Source organism: Pieris napi, chromosome 2 (assembly GCF_905475465.1).
Source record: "Pieris napi chromosome 2, ilPieNapi1.2, whole genome shotgun sequence".
Lineage (NCBI taxonomy): Eukaryota > Metazoa > Arthropoda > Insecta > Lepidoptera > Pieridae > Pieris > Pieris napi.
In genome coordinates, this window is record NC_062235.1 from 5853444 (window position 1) to 5876842 (window position 23399).

General features: G+C 34.7%; 1 protein-coding gene across 3 annotated transcripts; it reads right to left on the minus strand.

Moving 5' to 3' along the window:
* Window positions 1-44: 44 nt before the first annotated feature.
* Window positions 45-17218, minus strand: LOC125063051 (haptoglobin-like). Of its 3 annotated transcripts, XM_047669270.1 has the most exons (11): window positions 17087-17218; window positions 12251-12463; window positions 11437-11897; window positions 10390-10488; window positions 9873-10020; window positions 6787-6894; window positions 6518-6694; window positions 5461-5628; window positions 5045-5201; window positions 793-825; window positions 45-574 (listed from the first exon to the last, which is right to left on the minus strand). In XM_047669270.1, exons 1-11 carry the CDS (start codon window positions 17087-17089, stop codon window positions 384-386), a joined length of 1758 nt encoding a protein of 585 aa, XP_047525226.1. In that variant the 5' UTR covers window positions 17090-17218; the 3' UTR covers window positions 45-383. The 3 variants fall into 3 exon arrangements, with proteins under 3 accessions (XP_047525226.1, XP_047525228.1, XP_047525227.1); XM_047669272.1 differs by lacking the exon at window positions 10390-10488; XM_047669271.1 differs by lacking the exon at window positions 793-825.
* Between the last annotated feature and the right edge of the window lie 6181 nt (window positions 17219-23399).

Here is a 23399-nt window from a genome sequence, read left to right on the forward strand (position 1 = left end):
CCTTTCTTTTATTTGCTTGATTCGGTTTATTAAGAAAAGATGAAATATATATATATAAATTTATTCGAAACATTTCCTGTAGTACATAAAAAATATATTGAAATATTACTAATTTAGAATACTTCTTGAGCATTATCGATTAACAGTCTCGAATATTTATCACATTACAAAAAGCCACAAACATTTATATAATATCAAGATAATTACATAGTATGCTTGAGTCACGACAAACGAAAAGTATATTGTATCATTTGTCATATTACGTCGTAAGTACAATAGATGGCGGTGTAATAAAAAATATTAAGTTAATTCGTTATTTTAGTAGAGTGCACTGATACCACTAATATCTCAGTTACATAGTTTGTCATAGATGGCTCTTTCTACTAATCCCTTATATTATCCTTTAACCATGGCAAGAACTTGGCTAGGTCCGTAAATATAACATAGTGGCTCGTGTCGCACCGGTATTCATTATGTTTGGCCACAGAGAGGGACACCAAACCTCGAAGGTACCACAATCCTTGCATCCTGAAAACCATCCCACCACCGCTGTCTCCATTGCACACCGATGTACCTAGAAAACAAAATTTAATTAAGAAATTATTTTTGGATTAAACCAAAAATATATAAGTTTCCCGAAAAGACGTAAACAATTTATTGTGACCCAAACTTCCAAAGGATGGTAACAGGTGAATTAAAATTAGTACAGTTATACTACTAAGAACATTTACACTACTAAGAAAAAGAGTTTGAAATGTAAATGTAAATACAAATGTATATATTATGACATACGTTTATTTTTAATTTTACCCCCACTGCTGATCCCTGTAATAAATAGGTGTTTACAATGAGTGATATATTTGAAGGAAGCAACTAAAATAAGCTTTCCACGTAGGTAGAAATTCGAATAAATCTTATAAGAAGAACTTTAATTTACTCTCATTTTAACAACATCGAATAAATGTGAGATCGGGTGCAAAATTTCAATGTGATACTAAATTAACACAGACGTAGTAAGTAGTCATGCAAACTATAAACGACCTCAAGTTCACGCGATTGAATGGTTTCTCATCTATATGCTATGCTATGAATTTCGCAACAATAGGTGGTAATAATGACGAAAATATAAGATTTTTGCAAAATTACGCTGCAACAACAAAGCTGTTCTATAAATGATATAAATCTTACTGTTACGGACAACGAATAATACAGTTTATAAATTTGGCATCTCATCGTTTCCCGAAAAGTGTATAGTGGGAAGAAAAATGAACCGGCTGCATCTTTAACACGATTAGGCTGGATTTTACATGGTACAGCACCTTTACGAAGTTTAATGGAAGACAACGAACGTGTTTTGCACTGCATAAAGGCGGCAGAAAGCGACGTTTACAAAGAAACAATAGATGAGCGTCTAGAGGCGATATTAAAACAAAGTTTTGCAATAGATGCCTTGGGTATAAATAATAAAAAAAGGTTAACAAGTGCCGACGCACGTGCAGTTCAATTGTTCAATACAACAATAGAGAAACGGGAAAGGCGTTACTACCTGGGATTGCCGTGGAAGACTGATAACACGAAATTCCCAGAAAGCTATAATATGGCATTTAAGCGGCTTAAAAGCATTGAACGTAAAATGGATCAGTCGTATGAGTTTAAACAGTCATATACAAAACAAATAAATAACCTGTTGGAGAAGAATTACGCCCACCCTGTTGAAAGAACTAGAATATTGACATCAAAAGAGTGGTACTTACCTCATTTTGCTGTAACCAACCCTAATAAACCGGGTAAAGTTCGTCTAGTATTTGATGCAGCGGCAAGATCAAAATATGAAGTATGCTTGAACGATGAGCTGCTAGATGGGCCAGACTTATTGCAATCATTGATATATTATTTATGTTTCGCGAGAGAAAATACGCGACAACAGCCGACATTAGAGAAATGTTCCTGCAGATTAAAGTGAATGAAGACGATCAAGTTGCTCAAAAGTTTCTATGGCGGGGTGAAAATCGAGATAAGCCTCCAAAAGAATACGTTATGACTTCATTGATATTTGGCGCTAAGAGCTCGCCATTTCTAGCACACAGCGTAAGGGATTACAACGCTTCGTGCTACCGTACTACACATCCGAACGCTTATAATGCTATAACAAAAAATCATTATATGGATGACTACGTAGATAGCTTTGATACCGAAAACGAAGCCATAAAAACAATGCAAGAAGTGATTGAAGTTCATAGCTCTGCTGGGTTTACATTGGCTGGGTGGAATTCAAACTCACAAAGGATCGTGGAAGCTACGCCTCCTGAGCTTCACTCTACAAGCCCCAAAGAGTTGGGAACCACACCCTTGTATTATGAGACGACATTAGGAATAATTTGGGAGGCCGCAGAAGATGTACTTTCCTTTAACACAAGCCTCCACAGAGTTCCTCAAGAAGTGAAGCAGGGAATTAGGCAGCCGACTAAAAGAGAAGCTTTAGGAGCCGTTATGTCAGTTTTTGATCCGTTAGGGTTAATAAGTTATTACACCGTAACGGCGAAAATAATTCTACAACAGTTATGGAGATTGAAGACAGGATGGGATGAAGAAATTCCTACTGACCAAGCTTCGGAGTTTAAACAATGGTTGTGTCAGTTAGAAAATGTAAAAACACTGAAGATACCTAGATGGTATAATTACACGAGGGGAGCTGACCTACAATTGCATGTATTCTGTGACGCATCTGAACAAGCACATGCGAGCGTGGCATATTGGCGAATTGGAACCGATGTAATTGACGTCAGACTCATCGCAGCAAAAGCACGGGTGGCACCTATTAAGTCACAAAGTATACCGCGGCTAGAACTACAGGCAGCCCTAATCGGAGCGAGATTAGCTGTGGCCATTAGAGAAGGTCACAGAATTGAACCAAACAAGATCGTGCTATGGACGGATTCAATGACGGTATTACAGTGGATCAGAAATGATAAAGCAAGGCACCCACCTTTTGTAGCACATAGATTGACTGAAATCACTGAAACAACGGATGCTAGTCAATGGCGTTGGGTTCCAACCAGGGAAAATGTAGCGGATGATGCTACAAGAATAACGTTGGACCATAAAACCGACAATGACCGGTGGTTTGTGGGACCAGCGTTCCTTTACGGGCCTGAAGAAACATGGCCAAAGGAAAGCTGCGAGCCACAAGTGCTGACTATGACCGTAATCGAAAAGAGAGCCAACAGAAACGATCTACCAGATATAGAGAGATTCTCGCAGTATGAACGGCTGATTAGATCCACAGCTTACGTCCAACTATTTATACGCAAGCTTAAGGATCGCAGTACCCGATTAAGCGTAAGCGACTTAAAAGATGCGGAACAGGCATGGGTACGCGAGGCGCAGGATCAAAGCTTCCAAGACGAAATCGACACCTTGAAGAAGGGGAAGCCAATTAAGAAAACAAGTCGTTTGGCTAAATACGACCCTTTTCTCGATGAATATGGGTTACTGCGTGTACGTGGGCGGTTACAAACACCGACAGCAGAGGAGACGAGAAATCCCATTCTATTAGATGGGCGTCATAAGTTTACAAAGTTGATCGTTATGAAAGAGCATAGAAGGGCGCTGCACTCTAACAACGAACGCGTCGTGAACGATCTTCGACAGAAATATTGTATACTGCGACTTCGGCCTACGGTGCGTAGTATCGCCCGTAACTGTACATTGTGCGTGCTTCGAAAAAAGGCGCCAACAAAACCTAACTTTGGTTTACTACCTAGAGTTCGAACCGAAGCTCATATTCGACCATTTACAAATTGTGGAATGGACTATTTCGGCCCAATTTGTGTAACGATAGGACGCCGTCATGAAAAGCGATGGGGAGCAATATTTACGTGTCTAAGTACAAGAGCTGTACATATTGAGATAGTTGCATCGCTTTCTACGGACTCGGCTCTGATGGCACTAAGAAGAATGGCGGCGCGACGAGGTTGGCCGCAAATTATATATTCTGATAATGCGACCAACTTCAAAGGCGCAGACTTAGAACTGAGGAAAGCGATGGAAAAATGGACTCCAGAGATCGAGAATTTATGTCTAGTTCAACGGACAGAATGGCGATACATTGCTCCAGGAGCCCCGCATCAAGGCGGTGCATGGGAACGCTTAATAAGAACAATAAAAGACGCCATTAGAATCGTCTTGACAGAGAAGTACCCTAAGGAGGAAACTTTCAGCACGCTTATGACTGAAATAGAGTACAGTGTGAACGCAAGGCCACTAACGCACGTTCCAGTAAATCCGGACGACCCAGAGGCTTTAACTCCAAATCATTTTCTGCTTGGAGCTCCAGACGCAATGCCTATATTAGGCACCTCACCACACGTTACTAAAAGAACGTGGAAGACGGCGCAAGCATTAGCCGATGAATTCTGGCGAAGATGGGTTAAGGAATATCTTCCTACTTTAAACGCCAGGGGACACACGCCAAGAATGAAAAGCCCTGTAAAGATCGGCGATGTGGTCATCATTATGGATCCCTTGCTGCCGCGCAATGTTTGGCCGCGGGGAATTGTTACGAAAACGCATAGAGGGCCTGATGGAGAAACCCGATCAGTAGAAGTGGAAACGAAACTTCATAAGCTGAGACGACCAGTGACGCGCATCGTTGTCCTACCTACGGAAAGCTTCACGTCATAGGAAGGTTTCGCTGAGGGGAGACTGTTACGGACAACGAATAATACAGTTTATAAAGCCGCCGACCGAAGCTGCAAGCCAGATGTTATTCTTGGAAACGGTCGGCGAGTGCGCAGGTAGCGTCGGTCCCTTTAACCAGCGTGTTATTTTAGAATTAGTTTTAAGTTTTAATTTTGTATAGTCAGATAGATTTACGCAGCCGTGCCGGACGGACGTTAGTTAATAAGCTTGCTTCGCTGTAATAAAATTGTATCACCATCACTAACGTTCGACCAATAAACATAACATTTATAACTCCACTCCACGAGTTTCATTTCGAGAATAGCGGCGGTGGTTCAGATCGACACCGTACGCTTATACTTACCATCTCTAAACCCTGCGCAGTAGGTGTCATCCGAGGTGAATCTTGAAAAGAACTCGCTGTAGGACCGTATGCAGGTCAAGTGGTCCACCACTGGCATCTCTACTAACGTTAGCTCTTCTGTTGCTACCCCTGTTTCATCAAAACCCCAACCTACCACCTGCAATTGAAATTCGATGTGAATGACCATGTAGGTAATATTGTAACTTAACGGCTCTAATAACCCGGAGCCAGAAGTCGAACCTAGGACGTATTTCCGGTGAAAGAATATAATATAAGCTTAGATAAGCTATAATAAATTTTAAATCTGAATATAACTCATGTTAAAACAGTAAATTTGTTACACACCGTTGATATTTTAATTCAATATAAAATTGATAAGTTTCTTTAATACTTTATAACTATTTAAGACTTCTTACCGATCCAGTTTTTCCGATGACATTGTTAAGGTCTACCAAATCATCTGGCCAAAGGCAGGCTGGTCTCACGTAGTCAGTGTATTGGACGGATTCCCGTAACCTCAGAATACCAAGATCACGGCTAAATGACGACGCGTTGTATCGTGGATTAACTATAATGTCACTCACCTGAAAGTAGGATAAGCATTATTGGAAATTGATATAATGTAAGATTAAGATTTAACGAACACTTATTAGTAAAAATGTTAACCGAGTTGTTGTTAAATAAACTTACTTTATTTCTCAAATAGATATTGAATGCTCTCTTATGTATTGTTGTTGCACTCAAATGACTTTGAAAATAAATAAACGTGGCAAGATATGCTTAATTAATTTTATTGAAGTTATACTTCTTTAGGCGCGTTATGAAAAATTGATGAGAGTGAAATTTTGCGATGCGCGCACAGCGTGACATAAAATTAACAGAATGAAGTTGCCCACGGAAGATGCTACGGCATTGGATATAATTTAAAAACAACATTCGAATAATAATAGAATTTATGTTACACGTAATGTAAGAGAATAATAATAAATATTTATTTATTTAATTTTTCAAATGTAAACTGAACTTTGTTGACAATAATGACTCCTTTTCCAGTCTTTGATTATTTATTAAAATTATTAATTGTAATTAATTATTTGCATGCAATCAAAAACTACTTTTAATAATGCCAAAAAGGATAACTTCTTACGCGCGTACATAAGACACGCACCCTTTTTTATTTCTTATATGCTATGTTTGCCTGTAAGTGCTTGACACATTAAATTTTTTTTTTCTTTTATCAATGTATCAGTGTGCCGAGCGTTGGCAAGCTTTTATAAATAAATAAATAGATATAGTATTTAAGGCTTCTATTACGTTACGTCTATACATAGGACCATACGTATACAAGGTTCAGTACAGCGATATTTCTTGTAAATGTAATGTAGACTTTTATATGATATACATATACGTACAGCTCTTGAAGGTTTCTGTACGTATACCTATAGAAACTTTTCAGTACTTTGTTTTACTTACAAGTCGTATCTGAACTCCGTCCACAGTAGTTCTCAAGTTATGTTTTCCAAGATACACCGTTAGCGTGTTTTTGTTAACGACTCGAGCAGACTCTTTGCGGGTCACACAGTGAGCTGCTGTTATCACGTGCCTGTGGCTGACCAGGGTGCCTCCACATATGTATTTATTGTCTACTGTCTGAAAAGCCAAGAACAAGTAAATTAGTTATTGTTATGCTAAAATGAATTTAAGTAAGTAGCTACGAGTTGTGTTTTATAATTGAATGTTACCTGGGTCTGATACAACGCGATCTGCCAGGGCCACTGTCCCTCTAGTGTCGGCTTTCCATTCACCACCAACGGGTTTGGGGAGTTCCTCACTACTTTTCCACATTGATCCTGAAACGAAGATAAAAATATTATATTAAATAAAATAAATCGGCGCTACAACCTCTTTAGGTCTTGGCCTCAGATTTCTGAATCTTTTTCATGATCATTTTTAAAACTAATAGGCAAGTAGGTGATCAGCCTCCACCTGACACACGCCGTCGACTTTTTGGGTCTAAGATATGTCGGTTTCCTCACGATGTTTTCCTTCACCGTTCGAGCAAATGTTAAATGCGCACATAGAAAGAAATTCCATTGGTGCACGGCCGGGGATGGAACCTACGACCTCAGGTATGAGAGGCGCACGCCGAAGCCAACACTGCTGCTCACAAAAATATTATATTAATATGTATAATAAATCAGTTACAACTGCCTTTTTGTGGCGACTTAAATATTTGACAGTTTACGGGATTTAGCTTATAAACTATATGTTATTTATAGTCACTAAAATAACATTTGCAAGATAAACAAAAAAAATTAACCAGCCCCAAACCTCGTTTGAATTCCAATCCAATAAGTAAGTATATATATTTTATACTTACTTATTGGATTAAGTAAGTATATATACCTACTAATAAGTTAACTTTATATATACTTATTATTACATTACTATATTATTATTATAACTTATTTGTGTCTAAACAACGTGATGATTATTTATTATCAAAATCATAGAATTTGGTGGAACAATAAAACTTTTATAGAATAATGAAAAGTTAATTTTAAGGCTATTCGTTGCAAAATATATTTCCTTTATACATCTTACTATGAGTAGTGACCTTTGTAAAGGTGATATCAGACGGTTCACTCGAATGATTGTTCACTCGAGTGAATGCTTCATTTTTTTTCATTCTATGTTCACACGGCTTAGACGAAATGATACAGAAATGAACATTCATTGTTCTTTCTTTTAAATATGTCATCGAATGAAGTCGAACGTCTTGGAATTAGTTTAATTTGTGATCATTTAATCAAAGAGTTGAGTTGGATTAGAGATTTTATAGAGTTTGCCCGCATTGTTCGGTCTTTGTATTCAACAATTTTGTGGTTCCAAAGGCATTGATAATTTTTAAAGTTCTCCAAAAAAAGTAATGTATTTTGATCGTTCCACTTGAACAACATTTTGCCGCATGAAAACAATATAATAACACACAGAAAAAAAAGTTATAACTTCGTCAACGTGATGTCCGTCGGCTACAGGACTCGAAACATAATGGCCGAATCCGAATGAACGTTCTCTCAGTGTTCAAACCGTTCATTTCTCGTTCATTCGGAGTGGGAATGAAAGATACCGGATGCCAATATCCAACACTGTTGGATCGGTTCACTAATGAATTCATTCGGCACTCGTGTTTCATTTTTTGTTCAGACATTTCATTTCGAGTGAAATGTACCGAATGAAAGGTGAAAATGAACAAAAAATGAACCGTCTGATATCACCTTAAAGGTGATATCAGACGGTTCACTCGAATGATTGTTCACTCGAGGGAATGATTCATTTTTTTCATTCTATGTTCACACGGCTTAGACGAAATGATACAGAAATGAACATTCATTGTTATTTCTTTTAAATATGTCATCGAATGAAGTCGTACATCTTGGAATTAGTTTAATTTGTGATCATTTAATCAAAGAGTTGACAAAAAAGAAGCAAAAACACGTCGACGGTGGTGGGTGATATGACCATGGATTGATAATTTTTAATGTTCTCCAAAAAAAGTAATGTATTTTGATCGTTCCACTTGAACACCATTTTGCCGCATGAAAACAATATAATAACACACAGAAAAAAAAAATTATAACTTCGTCGACAACGTGATGTCCATCGGCTACAGGACTCGAAACAAAATGGCCGAATCCGAATGAACGTTCTCTCAGTGTTCAGACCGTTCATTTCTCGTTCATTCGGAGTGGGAATGAAAGATACCGGATGCCAATATCCAACACTGTTGGATCGGTTCACTAATGAATTCATTCGGCACTCTTGTTTCATTTTTTGTTCAGACATTTCATTTCGAGTGAAATGTACCGAATGAAAGGTGAAAATGAACAAAAAATGAACCGTCTGATATCACCTTAAGATAATAGTATTGCGTATAAACTGCAGTTTACATAATGACTTAAGTCAGTGTGACGTCCAGTTTCCGCCTTATTCAACGCTATCAGAGAATTTCATATTAACAAAACATCTTTATATATAATGTAATTTTTATACTGCACTGATTTAAACGTTGGGGGGTTGGGCTAGTTTGAACATTGAACCATTAAACGCAAAATACCACAATCATAATTAATATTAATAACTCAATATAAATGCTGCAATACCATTAAATGTCCATTTTAAAATAATTAGTTGATATTAACAAAATACCTGTTCATTGATCATAACAGTTATTAACTCTGTATAAAATTAGCTCTGGGGATTTACCCGCTTCAAACAAGTTTTAAAAAGAATATCTGACCAACTTTTTTGTTACGTCTCGCATTCTTTAAACATTTTATTTATGTCTCTAGTGCGTGGTAATTTAGTAATATTAACTGCAAACTAATTAAATACGACAAAATATTAATAGTTATTATAGAGAACACTTACGTGTAGGGATATTATAAACTCTCGAATTTAATGTTTTCTAGAGAAAGGAAATTTCCATAGAAAAATTTATGACTTCTAGAAATTATTCAAATTCTTTGTACCCTGGTAGAAATGCAGACAAAAATATAAGTTGAAAATGTTTTTTTTTATTTCTACGAGAATCGCAACAGATTCCATGAATTTTGGTTAGTGTTTTCGAAAACAATAAAAACAATGTTTTTCGCATTTTTCCACATTGGATCGTGTATTACACGTGAACGTGGGAATAATACAAGTATTATTTTAAACTAATTATTTCTTTAATACCACGATAAGCCTTAGTAATACCCTTATATTGCATTTTTTAAGTATGCATTATTTATGCATAACAAGGAAAGGATGAAACAAATCAAGATACCCTTGTGCGTCTATTGTTCGAGTTGTCATTGCTGCCGCTACCAGAGTTGCCGCTACCAGAGTTGCCGCTACCAGAATTGCCACTTCCAGAACCAGAAACGATGAATGTTGGCTGTCCACCCTCGAAGTATTCACTTGGATCGGGGCGGCTGAAAATATACACCTTCGTTACTTATTATCTGATCCTATTCCTGAATTCTTTTATGTTGCATAAGATTTATATGTGTGTGGCATTTCTAAGTTTCAATTTAAATCTAATAGGCATAACAAAACACAAGCGCTCATTGAAAAACTTGTCTTGAACGCTGTCAATAATGTCTAGGTCCATTGATAAAATTGGTTCACATATATTTCAAGATTTGATTTGGGTTTCATATATATACTGGGCCAAATGCCCTTTATTGGCAATAATAAAGGCAGCAACAATTCAATATGAACTCGTTTTATAATTATCTATTAATTAGTATTTAATTTTCCTTTGTCTGTGCTACGAAATTGAATGTGCCTGATCACCTTACCTGTCGTCATCATCATCTCTGGTTGTAGTACGAAAGGTGGACGTCGTCAGCTGGTAGGGGCGTCCTTCTGTTACACTCTGCGACGGGGCACTACCACCACTGTTAAATGTTGATTAGTTAGAAGACATGCCTGGTGCAATTACTGTTAAAAAGGTTAAAAGTTCGTTTCTGGAAGCCTCTTCAATGGATTATATAAATAAGAATGAGAGAAGGTAAAGTAGGCATCACATGCATGAAGTATGCCATTTAATGAAAGATTCATGTTTTAAAGATTTTCATATTATTTGAGGATAGTGGGCAGAGCGGTGAAACTATCATCCGAAAGTCCGACAAAAGAGCATTCTGATGATGCTGAAGTTTTAAGAACATGTTTTTTAATAAACAACTAGTTTTTAAGATACAGAAATGCATGAATATAGCAAGTTATATCTCTGCGGCGAGATAGCAGGCAAAACCGCAAATTTGAGTCTTAATTAATTATATCTAAAATATGTAATTTTCCATTTAAATGTTCTGACAATATTACTAATTAGTAATGGAGTTTTGTGTAACATTTTAGTGGAATAATATTTATAATAAAGAAGACATTTATATATAATTAAACTTATTTTTATTATGATGTATTTGTATGAGATCCTTAATCCAAAATTATTTTGTGAAAAGTTCGTTTTAAGACTGAGTTTTCTTGTTTGTTACGTTTGCCAATTAATTGCGTAGTTAGTGTTCAATGCTATGACAATATAGATATAAATAGAATCGATATATAATCTGGAAATAATACAGTGTATCTACTGTAAGCAAGCAGTTTTTGTTGAAAAAGGTTTGAACCGATTAAAAACGACTATTGTATACTTAAATGAATATTATTAATTATCTTAAGGTTTATGGACGAAGATATTTTACGCAATTCAAATTAAATTTGAATTCGCCATTGTGTAATCTACTAGCGATAGATATATTAGTATAAGAGCGTCTACTTTATATTACTGAGAAAATTCAATTAGGCAAAAGTTCTCCACCTATAGTTACTACTAAAAATGTACTTACATGCTATAAGGGTTTACATTGCTTTGGTCTATTGGTGGATTCTGAGTAGGCGTATAAACAGGTCCGTCGCCAGACGGTCTTCCATACACGGGTCGAGTAATAGGGCTGTCCTCTGCTCTGATTATTGGCTTGGTATCTGGCCTTGTTTCCGGCCTTGCCTCGTTCGGCCTTGTTGAGACGGGTCTCTCGACTGGCCGTGAGGCGACGTCAGGCCGAGATTCTGACATAGGTCTTGAATCAGGTCTAGAAACCAGGTCTGGTCTGTCAATAGTTGGATTGGCATTTGCTTTGCAGATTTCTCTCCCATTCAATCGAATGGCTTGAACTCTGGGTGGCTTATTGAGTTTGTCATATCTGACAAAGAATCGGACAGCCACGGCAGGGCCTGGGTGGATTTTCATATTGGTGTTTTCGATTTTAAAATCGATGTTATCATTTGTTGTGACGTCTCCTACCCAGTTCTAAAACAAATTTCAATTATGTGGTATTTAAAAAAAATATTATATCTTAATGTCATCTTAAAATCTTATGTTCTAAAGCGCAAAGCTCGAAAAAAGCTGAAAAGAATGATCTCTGAGGAAGGTTTTTGGAAGAGAAATAAGAAAAAAAAACTTAATAGGTTAGGTTTTTGTTTCAGAAATTTGAACAATGTTTACGGGGTAGCAAGCTAAATTCCATATTATGTTGGTTGGTACGCGTACGTTCGCGGGGCAGCTAGTAATATATAAGATTCATGTATACTACGATCAAGAAGTTTTATAAGGATCGCCAACTATTTATAATATAAACTGAGGTTTATAGCGGAAAAACTCACCCCAAGGATATTCGCTTTGCCATCGAGCACGATATTCAACCATAAAGAATGTAGAGTATTATCTGTCGATAAGTTAACTACTCCATACCATTGACCCGGTTCGAATCCCGTCTGCTCATATTGGAATACGTTGGGGCAAGGTGAGTTTGGTATACTTTGTTCTAGAGTAGTAGACACACATACTATGACTAGAATAACGGTAGACGCTCGAATCTGAAACAAAACGAATATTGAATACTATAAGTATATTATATGAATACCTATTATTATGTCTTTCGCGCGAATTCATCCCTGAGATCTTAGGTTCGATCCCCGGCCGTGCACCATTGGGCTTTCTGTCTACCTGCGCTTTTAACACTCACTCGTAAGGTAACCATTGACAGGGCATCCGCATGTCTCAAATCAAAAAATGGATGTGTCAGACAGAATGATGATCGTCTATGAAAAAAAATGATCAAAGAAACGGACGCAATCTGAGACCAAGACCCACGTAACTGGATTATTATTTACTGTCTGATAATTAGTCAATTCTTATCAGCTAATGTTTATTTGTATTTGCGTCAAGCAAAATTATTTAATACACTTTGAAACTATTCTTAGCTCCCTATACTATAAAGGTTCAAATCGTTTATTACACGAAAGTACTCTTTCCATCTGAGTAAAATATTAGCATGAAAAATCTTATTTGTCCAGACATACTCCTTACATCCGAAGTAAAAATGTGATATCACAAGACCTCGATAAACCCCGATAATAAGGATATAAACGTATATCGATAATAGATCTAATTCAATGAGTTTAATTAATTAGATAAACCTCTGCTAATCTCCTTGTTGACTTGTTACCTACTCTAGTCCCGCTAATGTCCTGTAATCTAGTGCTACTTAAGATTCTCTGATACTTACCAGATATTAGCTTAAATTAACGATATAACAGTCATGTTAAAATTATGAGAGAAATTAAGAAAATTGTATTTTCTTGACAATTAGTCTCCAATGCGCTTGAGTTCGAATCTGAGGAATCAACTTAAATGTTATTGCGTCAAATAAAATGGTATTACATCTTGTTAAACGTGAAAGTCTCCTAAATCTTAATATATATATTTCTTGTGTGCGTGTGTATGTGACTGAACTCCTCCTAAACGACTGGACCGATTTTGATGAAATTTTTTGTGTGTGTTCAAGGGGATCTGGGAATGGTTTAGATTCACAAATCAGCCCGCCAGATGTTAAGGGTAGTCCACCCCTAATTTTTATTTTTTTATTTATAGATAAAATTTTATTTTTTTTATGTTACAGAATTAAAAAATACATACAACCCCTAATTTTCAACCCTCTACGATCAACCCCTATTTTTTTATTATAAATGATATACATGGCAAAACGACGTTTGCCGGATCGGCTAGTGTGCTAATAAATTACTACAAATAATAGAATATATTACACATATGTGCCCTAGCTTAACCAAATTAGAACCTATTTCTTGCCAAGGAGAAAAAAGCTTTTGAAATTCAGTCTAATGTACGTTACTACCTAATGTACCTTTCGGTTTGTTTTCAAAATGTGTTTTAACTAAATAATAATATACAATGTCTTTAAAACCTGACGCAGATTATTTGTAACTAATTATTAACTTGTGCAGGTACTGTTAATATGAAACTATTTCAATTCGAATTGAACCATCAATTTAATTGGGTACAATAATATAATAGTGTTACTATTCTATTGAACATGCAACGGGTCAATGTTTCTTAATAGAACGGTAATAAAAATTAAGTAAATTTTTAAGAGTTGTGTTTGGTACATTACACATAATTGACAACAGTCAAGCCACGATAGTGACTTAAGATACGAACTGTAATATGGGCTCTCGACTAGTTTTTAGAATATTAGAATTAATAGTAATCTGTAGTAATTACTCAGTAAAAACAGTACTATATTAGAACAAAAAATCTTCAGACAATCTTTCCTAAAGTAACTGAGGAAATCCCTTTTGTAATTTCAGATTTGTGTCGTTTATCTGATAGGCTTATAACTTGGCTGATAAAGGTTGGGAGGTCACAAATTTAAGAAGGTTTGAGATCCGTGAGATATCTTATCTTATGGGATAAATTTAAGGGCTTTTGACATTCATAATTTAGCTGTGTAATCTACGTCATGTTGCTTAGATAAAAAAAATTAAATAAAAGAATGTGGCTCCATAATCCATATAATGATTATTCAGAGTATTAGTGTCGGCTCAAGAACCTACTTACCGTAACTAAAAATGGGTGCTCAATATCACGAATGTGTACACATGTATCAATACTAGGGGTGTTTATAGCATTTGCGTCAGGGGGAGGGAGTCATGCACTTAATATTTAACCGATGTTAAGACCGTAATAAGGGTGAATTTACACACATACACTGAAAAGTCCATTGCTGCACGGCCGAGGTTGGAAATTCAACTTTTAAAGTGCTAAGCATGAAATAAGCATGTTCTATATGTAACACAAGACCAGTTCTTACTTGTTAAACCACCCTCGCAATTTATAGCTAAACCTGCGCAAAAACTAGCCGTGTCCTCTGAAATACACAGGACGGTTTGTTGTATCGCAGGGAATAATTTATACTTTAATGCGTTGCTTTGACGATACTTGAAACTAGTGTTTAAATTTTCATTGTTGAATAATATTTAAGCTATAGTTTTTACTCGTGTTAGTTCCACTCACATTCAATCAATTCTCATTGATATTTTAGCTTGCGTTTCGTACGTTTACTTAAATTTACTTTTAGCGAAATTCAATAACAGTAAGATAATATATAAATAACAATCCGCGGAGTTGCTATGGTTATTGGTTATATTGACTTCTATGAAGGCCTTTTAGAATAGAGTAGCGGACAGACACGTTTTTGCATCTTGGTATATTATCACACTAGGTCGATTTTGAGGTTATGGCAGTTTAGTTTCGTTTTTCTATAACTCAAAAGCGTCACTCGTAATTTATAATTGGAAATATGCTACATAAAGATAATTAAAATAAAACAGTGGCTATAGCAGTGCGCTAAATTCCAAGAATTCTTATCTCAATATAATTGTGTATTTTCCTCATATATGTAACATAAGGAGAGCAGTTTTGTGGCGTTCAGCGTATGACTCTCAGCCCGGAGGTCGTAGGTGCAATCCCGGTTACAATGAACTTTCTGCCTATGTGCCCATGTAACACTCACGAGTACGGTGAAGCAAAATTCAAAATATGAGAATTATACGTTACTCGTTTTAGTTCATTAATATTGCTATAAATCAAGCGCTAAAAAGCTTTTACAGATTTTACTGACCGATGTGTTAGTATTACCATCGTTCTTATTGGAAAAATATTGATACGTATTTTTGCTTTCGGTAGAAACTATTATTAAATGTAGACAAGATCTATCCGCAGGGTGCTGGGCAGAGTTACTTAAGGATAACGGAGTCAATGAACTTTCGAGGTTGCATAAGGTTGTATGTAAAAGCTGAATAAAAATAATATGACTTGTCAAACTCTAATTAATAATCATGATACGTTTTGCTTATGTTACATAGGAAATGATTAATTCTTCAACTGTAGACAACACGTTATATTCTAACTGGTTCTAGCATCATCAATACAACGAACAAGAACAAAAAAGTAGAAAAAAATATTGTTAAATTATTAGTTTTTATAAAATTGTTTTTTTTTTTGTAAAACCTAAGCTTGTTTAATTATTATCATTGGGTATGGAATCGTAATAATTAACTATTGCATTGCTTTTGTTTTAGTTTTATCTGTATATGGATCTTTTAGAATATTTTAAATATTGAATAGCTTGTACGTTTTATTCCGGATATTTAAATCGTAGGCGGAAGCTAGTTTAAAGGATCATAATAACGTCATCGGTTTTTACTTTTTCGTCAAGAATTGACTATATTAGTGTGAATTGTGTTTCGGTATTTATTTAATTAAGTTTTATGTGTTTATTACGCTTAAAATTATGTGAAAGTAAAAGCCTCTTGTGCTCTGAACGTCGGTAGATCCTAATCGGTTAATATAGATAAATACGAATGATTATGTTTACTTCAAATAAATTAGATAATACGATCGTAAGGCCCATTATTTATTTTCATATTTACAGTTTTAAATAATGTCAAATGACTGTTCAGCTAGTAGTTACGGATTCGTATTTCGTGCGGTTAGCAAGGGCCTCGGTTCTACGTACGTACGGACTTGCTAACATGAAATAAATGTAAAGAATATATTTGTAACACGCTACGCGGATTTTTTGTTACTATGTCTTAACTACGTCGCTTGTACTAATAATTGTGTTTATAAGAATTCTTAAGGAACAATAATTGTTTCATGATATATTTTAAGCAATTAACTATTATAGACGGAAACGAATGGACGGCTAAAAGTAATCATTCTTATTAAAATAAAAGAAGAATAATGTTTACGCAATCTTAATTTACTTTGCGTCCTCCATCACATTTTATTAATTGACTGGTATTAAAAACTTGTCCATGTTATGGTCGATAACAGGAGGTAATTGCTAATATGAACTCCTTTAGATAATTCTATTTACTCGCCCGCTAATGCACTTAAAATGTTATTACATTTAAATCGATCAAAACGATAAACTTCATAAAAAAATGTATAAACCAATTTGTTTCGTTCTACCTGTTTTATTTGCGATGCGATGAATTACAAAATAAGCTCAGATCGACGAGTTTTTTTGGTTTGACTTAATAAGTAACAATATTTTATAATTGTATGAACATACTCAAGTTGATCTTACTCCCTGACATTTAAAGCCTGTTACACTGTACACATCACTTTCTTACCATATTGAGTTTTTCACTTTTTTCACATAACACACGTAATCCAGACCTGCGCAGTCGCAGCGCAAACAAAACACTAACAAAAGGTCAAGTTTACAATCTCGGAAGGGATTAATTATAAGTAGGAAAGAGATGGGTATATGTCTGATATGCGCACTCGCAAACTGGTTATGATCGAGACAATTAGTGCTAATGACTTCTAGACCTAAAGCGCATTGCTATAGTTTAATTTAAAATCGTATAAAAGTAATACTTGTTTTGGTCGGTAATATATTAAATTAATAAAAAATCAAACAAGGATAAGCAAAGAAAAAGCACATCATATGGAATCCTTCGAATATAGAATACGCACATATTTTTTGACTTTGGACTATGATTTTAAATTTGCTATTTGTTAACACAACTTTTTACAGTACATTAAAAATGTTTCACACAACATACGAATAGGCCCAACCGGTGTATATTGTATATCTAATACGGTCAAACGTTATTTTTAAATACAAAATAATTCCATTACGATATGTTAATGAGTTTTACCACAAAGGCGGAACTGTACACGGTTAAGCAATGTGTTTCGGGTTTTTTATTCTGAGCCAGTCCTAAGTGAGTTTGTTACAATTTGTCATACCTTAAAAATATTCAATATTGCTTTATAAATCCTCCTAATATAAAGTTTCCTTTTCTATCATCCCCGCGGGCTAGTCCAGTAGTACAAGAACTAAATTAGATTCTTTACGTTTTCGAAAATCGTCGGAGTTATGCCCCGAGACTTAAAGAGTATAGCCAGACGCAGGCATTATCTTCAGCGTTTTAGGCATAGCATACACCATGTCATTTTCAATTCAAAGCATTTAATATGTAATGATTTAGCATAAATTAATTAATTGTTATACGTGTGTGATAAATAAAGAGTAAAAATAATATCCTCCAATATTTAAATACTTTTAAGCCATCAATCGTACACTAGTTTCTAAATTTCTTGATTGTGTGTAAACTAGTGATGTTTATTGTGTATTATTAACTTTCTATTTAGGTTTTATGTCAGGTATGAAACCTTTTTTGAATTTGTATTTTATAAATAGTAACTACTTCTATTATTTCAATATTATAGATTAAGCTTGCAATTCCTAACCTGAAGTCACGTGTTCCGACCCAGCTCATACGGTGATGGAAAACGTCGTGGGATAACTGCTATTCCTTGCATCCAAAAATTATCGACGTGTGTCACAGTTAAACATAAAGAAATTTTTATTATTAATGACATTATAAAACAAAACTGTTTTCATATTTTTGCTGTACAATACATCCACTTTTCTGGCATACTGCACTTCTGTAATGTTAATATACTATAATTAATAATATTGTTCTTACCAAATTCAAAACTCTTTATGCGTCATGATTCCGCTTTTAAGGATAGCGTACAAAACATGGTATAAATTTCGCCAAAAATTAAATGACAATATTGAATAAGGTTTAAAAAATGTTTAGGACAATGAAAAAGTTTGTAAGTGCGAATACAGTGCTTTATTAAACCTATACATCAAAAACAACATTGAAGTTTTTGCGAGAAGATAAGAACATCATTGTTCGAATTTTATGCTGTAAATAAAATAATAAGACAGAAACAACAGAACAAAATAACTTTTAAAATGTTGTACTTATCTTGTTGTGATTTTCCTGATTTGTTTATTATTTAAGTGTTGAACATCAGACGAGCTGTCTTTATACAATAAATCAGAGGGGGATATGAACAAAGCATTTAATACCTATTCCGATTTTATAGGACGTTTGCCGCTGGTTCATTTGTAATGAGAAGAAAATATTACGTAATTTAAAAGCGCCTCATATAAACTTAATGGCAAACTATGATATCGGATTATATAAAGCGAGTAATGTAAGCAGTGAAATATAGGACCAGAGAACCAATTTATTTGCGAAGTGACCGAAAACGTTGGATTTAATATAAATTGGAACGAAATCCGTGGTTTTAAACAAACTTGAATTAAAATTCTTATTTGACGTTATTAAAACTGCAATGTGCTTGTTAATGTCACCGTAAAATTGTAAACACCGTTAGATTGTAATATATCTCGCGAGATTGTAAACTGTCGAAAGATTGTGAACCTCAACGAACTGCTTACAATTTAAGGTATTATTATTCGGTAGTTATATGAAATTTTTGGTAAGTAAAATTAATCTGTAATTGACCAAAGAAGTTTGAATGATAACTAAGTTAGTGTAGTACAATCTACCGAATAATAATACGTTAAATTGTGAGCAGTACGCTGAGGTTCACAATCTTTCGACAGTTTATAATCTCGCGAGATAGATTACAATCTAACGGTGTTTACAATTTTACGTTAACATTAACAACCAAATATTTATTGTAGGTCTAACTCGAGTCTCTGCGTTAAATGTTTCATGTTAGAATCCCGGTAAATATATTGAATTATCAGTATCTCACATATCAACGAAAGGAGTTCTAAACAAACAAGTCAACTTGTGATGATACTTGATAAATACTTCACTATTGGATTACAGTATAATACATCGTTACTATATTCAAAATATCTATGAATGATAAATAAATTCAACTTACATTGACTTCAATTAATTAGCTTTGAATATAAGTAGGTACTATATTCATTTCGAATTGTAATCAAAATTTCAGGAAAATTATTCTTCATCAAAAGCTTAAAGGCACTTAAATTGGTGTCTTCCGATTTTGTGGAATTGAAGATACCAAGGTCCACAGATAAAGACAATTAGTAAGATAAAAAGAGTCGATATCAATTTCTCGACGTTTAAAGTTCATTTTTAATAATGTTGTATTTTATTGGCTTACGCCTTAATCATAACAATTTTATTTTTTAAAGGGACAGGAACACATTCAGTTTTCATAAGGGTTTGATTATTCCTCTCTTTAACTTTTTAGGACTCCCGTATCCCGGACCCGTCTCGACTCTGAATGGCTGAAATCTCACCCGTAAATCGATGTGTCAGGTACAGAAAGCGCATCACCATTCGAAAGACCATCACCATCATCCTATTTGAAAAATGATCAAATAACCATTTATTTCACCCTAAACGATAAAAGTCTGCTACTGTATGAAAACATCTGTTATGGGCTTAACATTGAAAGCCGAACGCGTGTCTAAAAAAATCAATTTTTATCCAATTTTTTTTCATAATATATAATATAAAAATTACGAGTAATTACTTAACCTTAAATTAAATGTTTGACACTAAAAAAACCAGGCGCTACAATGTTCAGATTTCTGTATCTGTTTCTTGATAATTTGCTTTTTCTTATATCTGATCAGCCTTCTGTGCCCAACACACGCCGTCGAATTTTTGGGTCTAAGTCAAGCCCGTTTTCCTCCCAATGTGTTCTTTCACCGTTCAAGCGAGAGTTAAATGCGCACATAAAGTCTATTGTTGCACATCCGGGGTTCGAATCTACGATCTCAGGGATGAGGGTCGCACACTGAATCACATACTATACTTTTAAAATAAACAATCAATTTGGAGCGATCAAAACAAAGAAGTAGGCTCAAAATTAGCAGCGTTAATTGCTTTGCGATTTAAAGATTTAATTCATTTTTTTTAAAGAAATTGAATGGTTATATAAGTTTCTTTTAAAAGTTGTTTCAATTGCCGCGCCTAGTTATCAGTCACATGACAATAGGTGTATTTTATATGGGTTTGCTGTAAATAAAGCTGTGATTTATAGTATGGAATGATATTCGTCACGCGACGAGGGTGCGACACGAATCAGCATGATGGCTATCAGATTTATTTCATTTGTGCTATACATGTATAACGTGTATCAGGCAAATACTGCGTAGTTGAGAATTGTATCAAACGAATTGTGGAAAATAATTAAATGATTTTATTTTTTTAAAGTGCGCCGCAAACTATGCGAGCACAAAAAAAAGAAAAAATGTTTGGTACTATTTAGATACTTTTTTTGTCATTTCATTACATTGGATACATTTTTACAACAGTTTTATTGAGGATCGAAGGATCAGAAAAGAACCCTCTTCACCTTCACCTCTTACTACCCGTATATACCTAAATATAAATAAAAAGGATTTCTAAGTAGTACCTTATGAGCGTTGACACAAGAAGGCAGACGAAAGAAGACACCACTATAAACGATAATTCGTGATTTTTTACTTCAACATGCTTTTATAAAATACGAAAACGTATTTTGTTTCAAAACAGTATACTCGATAACCTTAAATTCACGTTCCACATATTATTCTTGATCCTCAAAATGCGGCATATTTCAAGAATGTGATAATCTTCAAGGAATCGCTCGGCTTTCGTATTTACGACGTAATAAAATGTCATCGTTTTATGGCCAACATTACGGGAACAGCGTGTATATGGACCATATTGGTTAACTAGTATTTCTCTATGGATTCACTTCGGCATCATTGTTCGGTTGGTAATGGGTTGTTTTAATAAATATCTCGTATCCCAATAGAACTTGGGACAAAGACTTTCATATTAATTATTCATACAAATATTCTTTGCTATTAAAAAGTTCTTTACATGATTGACTAGGTCCATTATAAGCATGGACTTCTAATAAATACTTCTATAACTGACTATTATAAAGATGTATTGCAATTAAGACCATATTACATCTTCAACAATTTGTTTTGACCTTAGTTCTTTCAAAAATGTCACAAGTTCCTGAAATACTCATAGTTCACTACATCAGGAGCCTAAGATATAATCTAAGTTTATGGTGGTAATTGTTATTATTTGGCGACCGTGGGTACACTACACAAACACTCTATAGACCAGTGCAGATAGCCTTTAAAATAAATAAAAAGTGAAAAAAATAATAGTAGGATGAAACCTATTGGAAAGGGAGGATAATATTATAAAAATTAAAGGAAAAATAATTTACGGGCGATCTGAGGTCGGGAAGGGGTATATATTTTTTTAAACATAGGAAAGTAGAGATTACAACAAACTGAAAGCACACCAACTTTTTGAAAAAAGCTGATATTTTGACGGGTGAATTTTCGATTGAAAATTAGGGTGTTTTTTCGATATTAATACAAAATAAGGTGAAAAAATAAATATTTTTAATCAAATAAATTACAGCGTATTTGGGACATAGAAAGGTAAGTTTTCACCAAATTTCGTTAAAAAAAAAAAATTTTTGTAAAAGATAAAAATAAAAAACCAAAAACTTGGTTTTTTGGATTTTTCACATAAATTTTAAGGTTATGTGAAAAATGTGTGAATACAAAAGTTTTAGATCTTTTTATTACCTACAACTTTGCCATTTAACTTTCTTCGATAGGACTTTTAGTTTTGCCGGAAATCGAGATAAACCGTTTTTTACCCTTAAAACTCCCCCCCTACCCCTTCCCGACCTCAGATCGCCCGTAAATTATTTTTCCTTTAATTTTTATAATATTCTACTCCTTTTCCAATAGGTTTCATTCTACTATTATTTTATTAGGTTTCAAAAATTATCGGCACTGGTCTACTAGACGGATTCGTAGATAAAAATAAAATATGTTGATTATGGAATATAAGATAAGCCCTGCGATTCTGTAACTCACTCTTCGAACTCACACAGCGGTTTTCGCATCGGCGGTCGCTCTCATATAAGTTGAGAAGCAGTCATTTTATGATTTGGCATTCTGAAAAGGTGGGAGCTTGTAGTTTATTGTTTATCAGAATGCCAAATCATAAAATGCCTGCTTCACGACTGATTAGAGAGCGACCGCCGATGCGAAAACCGCTGTGTGAGTTCGAAAAGTGAGTTACAGAATTGCAGGGCAGGTATCACTTATTCCACGGCATTAAATTTGAATCGGTAGACATCCCTACACATCGGCAAAGAAGACAGAGGGTGTAGGCCGAGAGAAAAAGCAGGCGTTAAAAGTCTCGGTACTCTTTATATTATGCACCCCCGTGTTTAAATCAAAAAGTGCACGACTCTTCACCTAGTTCCCCTTTTTTATGAAAAATTTCAACTACACATTAGTTTATTATTAAATATATATATAGCAGTTATAGCATAAAAAGTGTAATCGCGGACGGGCTTACAGCATTTTACTATGACGATTTAAAAAATCGGTTAAATTTTATGTAATAAAATAATAAAAATGTGTGCGTGTACTAGGTGTACACAAGTAAGAAGTGAAACTTCTTTATGACCTTATTTTTCGAAAAATCATCTACTATATGCAACTTAACGAAATTGGTTAAATAAAGTTTAACAAAAGGCTTTTATTATCATAGACATGAATACAAATACCATTATTGCATTTTACCTTATTAC

Coding starts and splice junctions, on each gene's coding strand:
- LOC125063051 (XM_047669270.1), bottom strand. Junction 11,898..12,250: donor GCAAAGCGAATATCCTTGGG/GTGAGTTTTTCC, acceptor AATTTGTTTTAG/AACTGGGTAGGAGACGTCAC. Junction 5,202..5,460: donor TCATCGGAAAAACTGGATCG/GTAAGAAGTCTT, acceptor TTTCAATTGCAG/GTGGTAGGTTGGGGTTTTGA.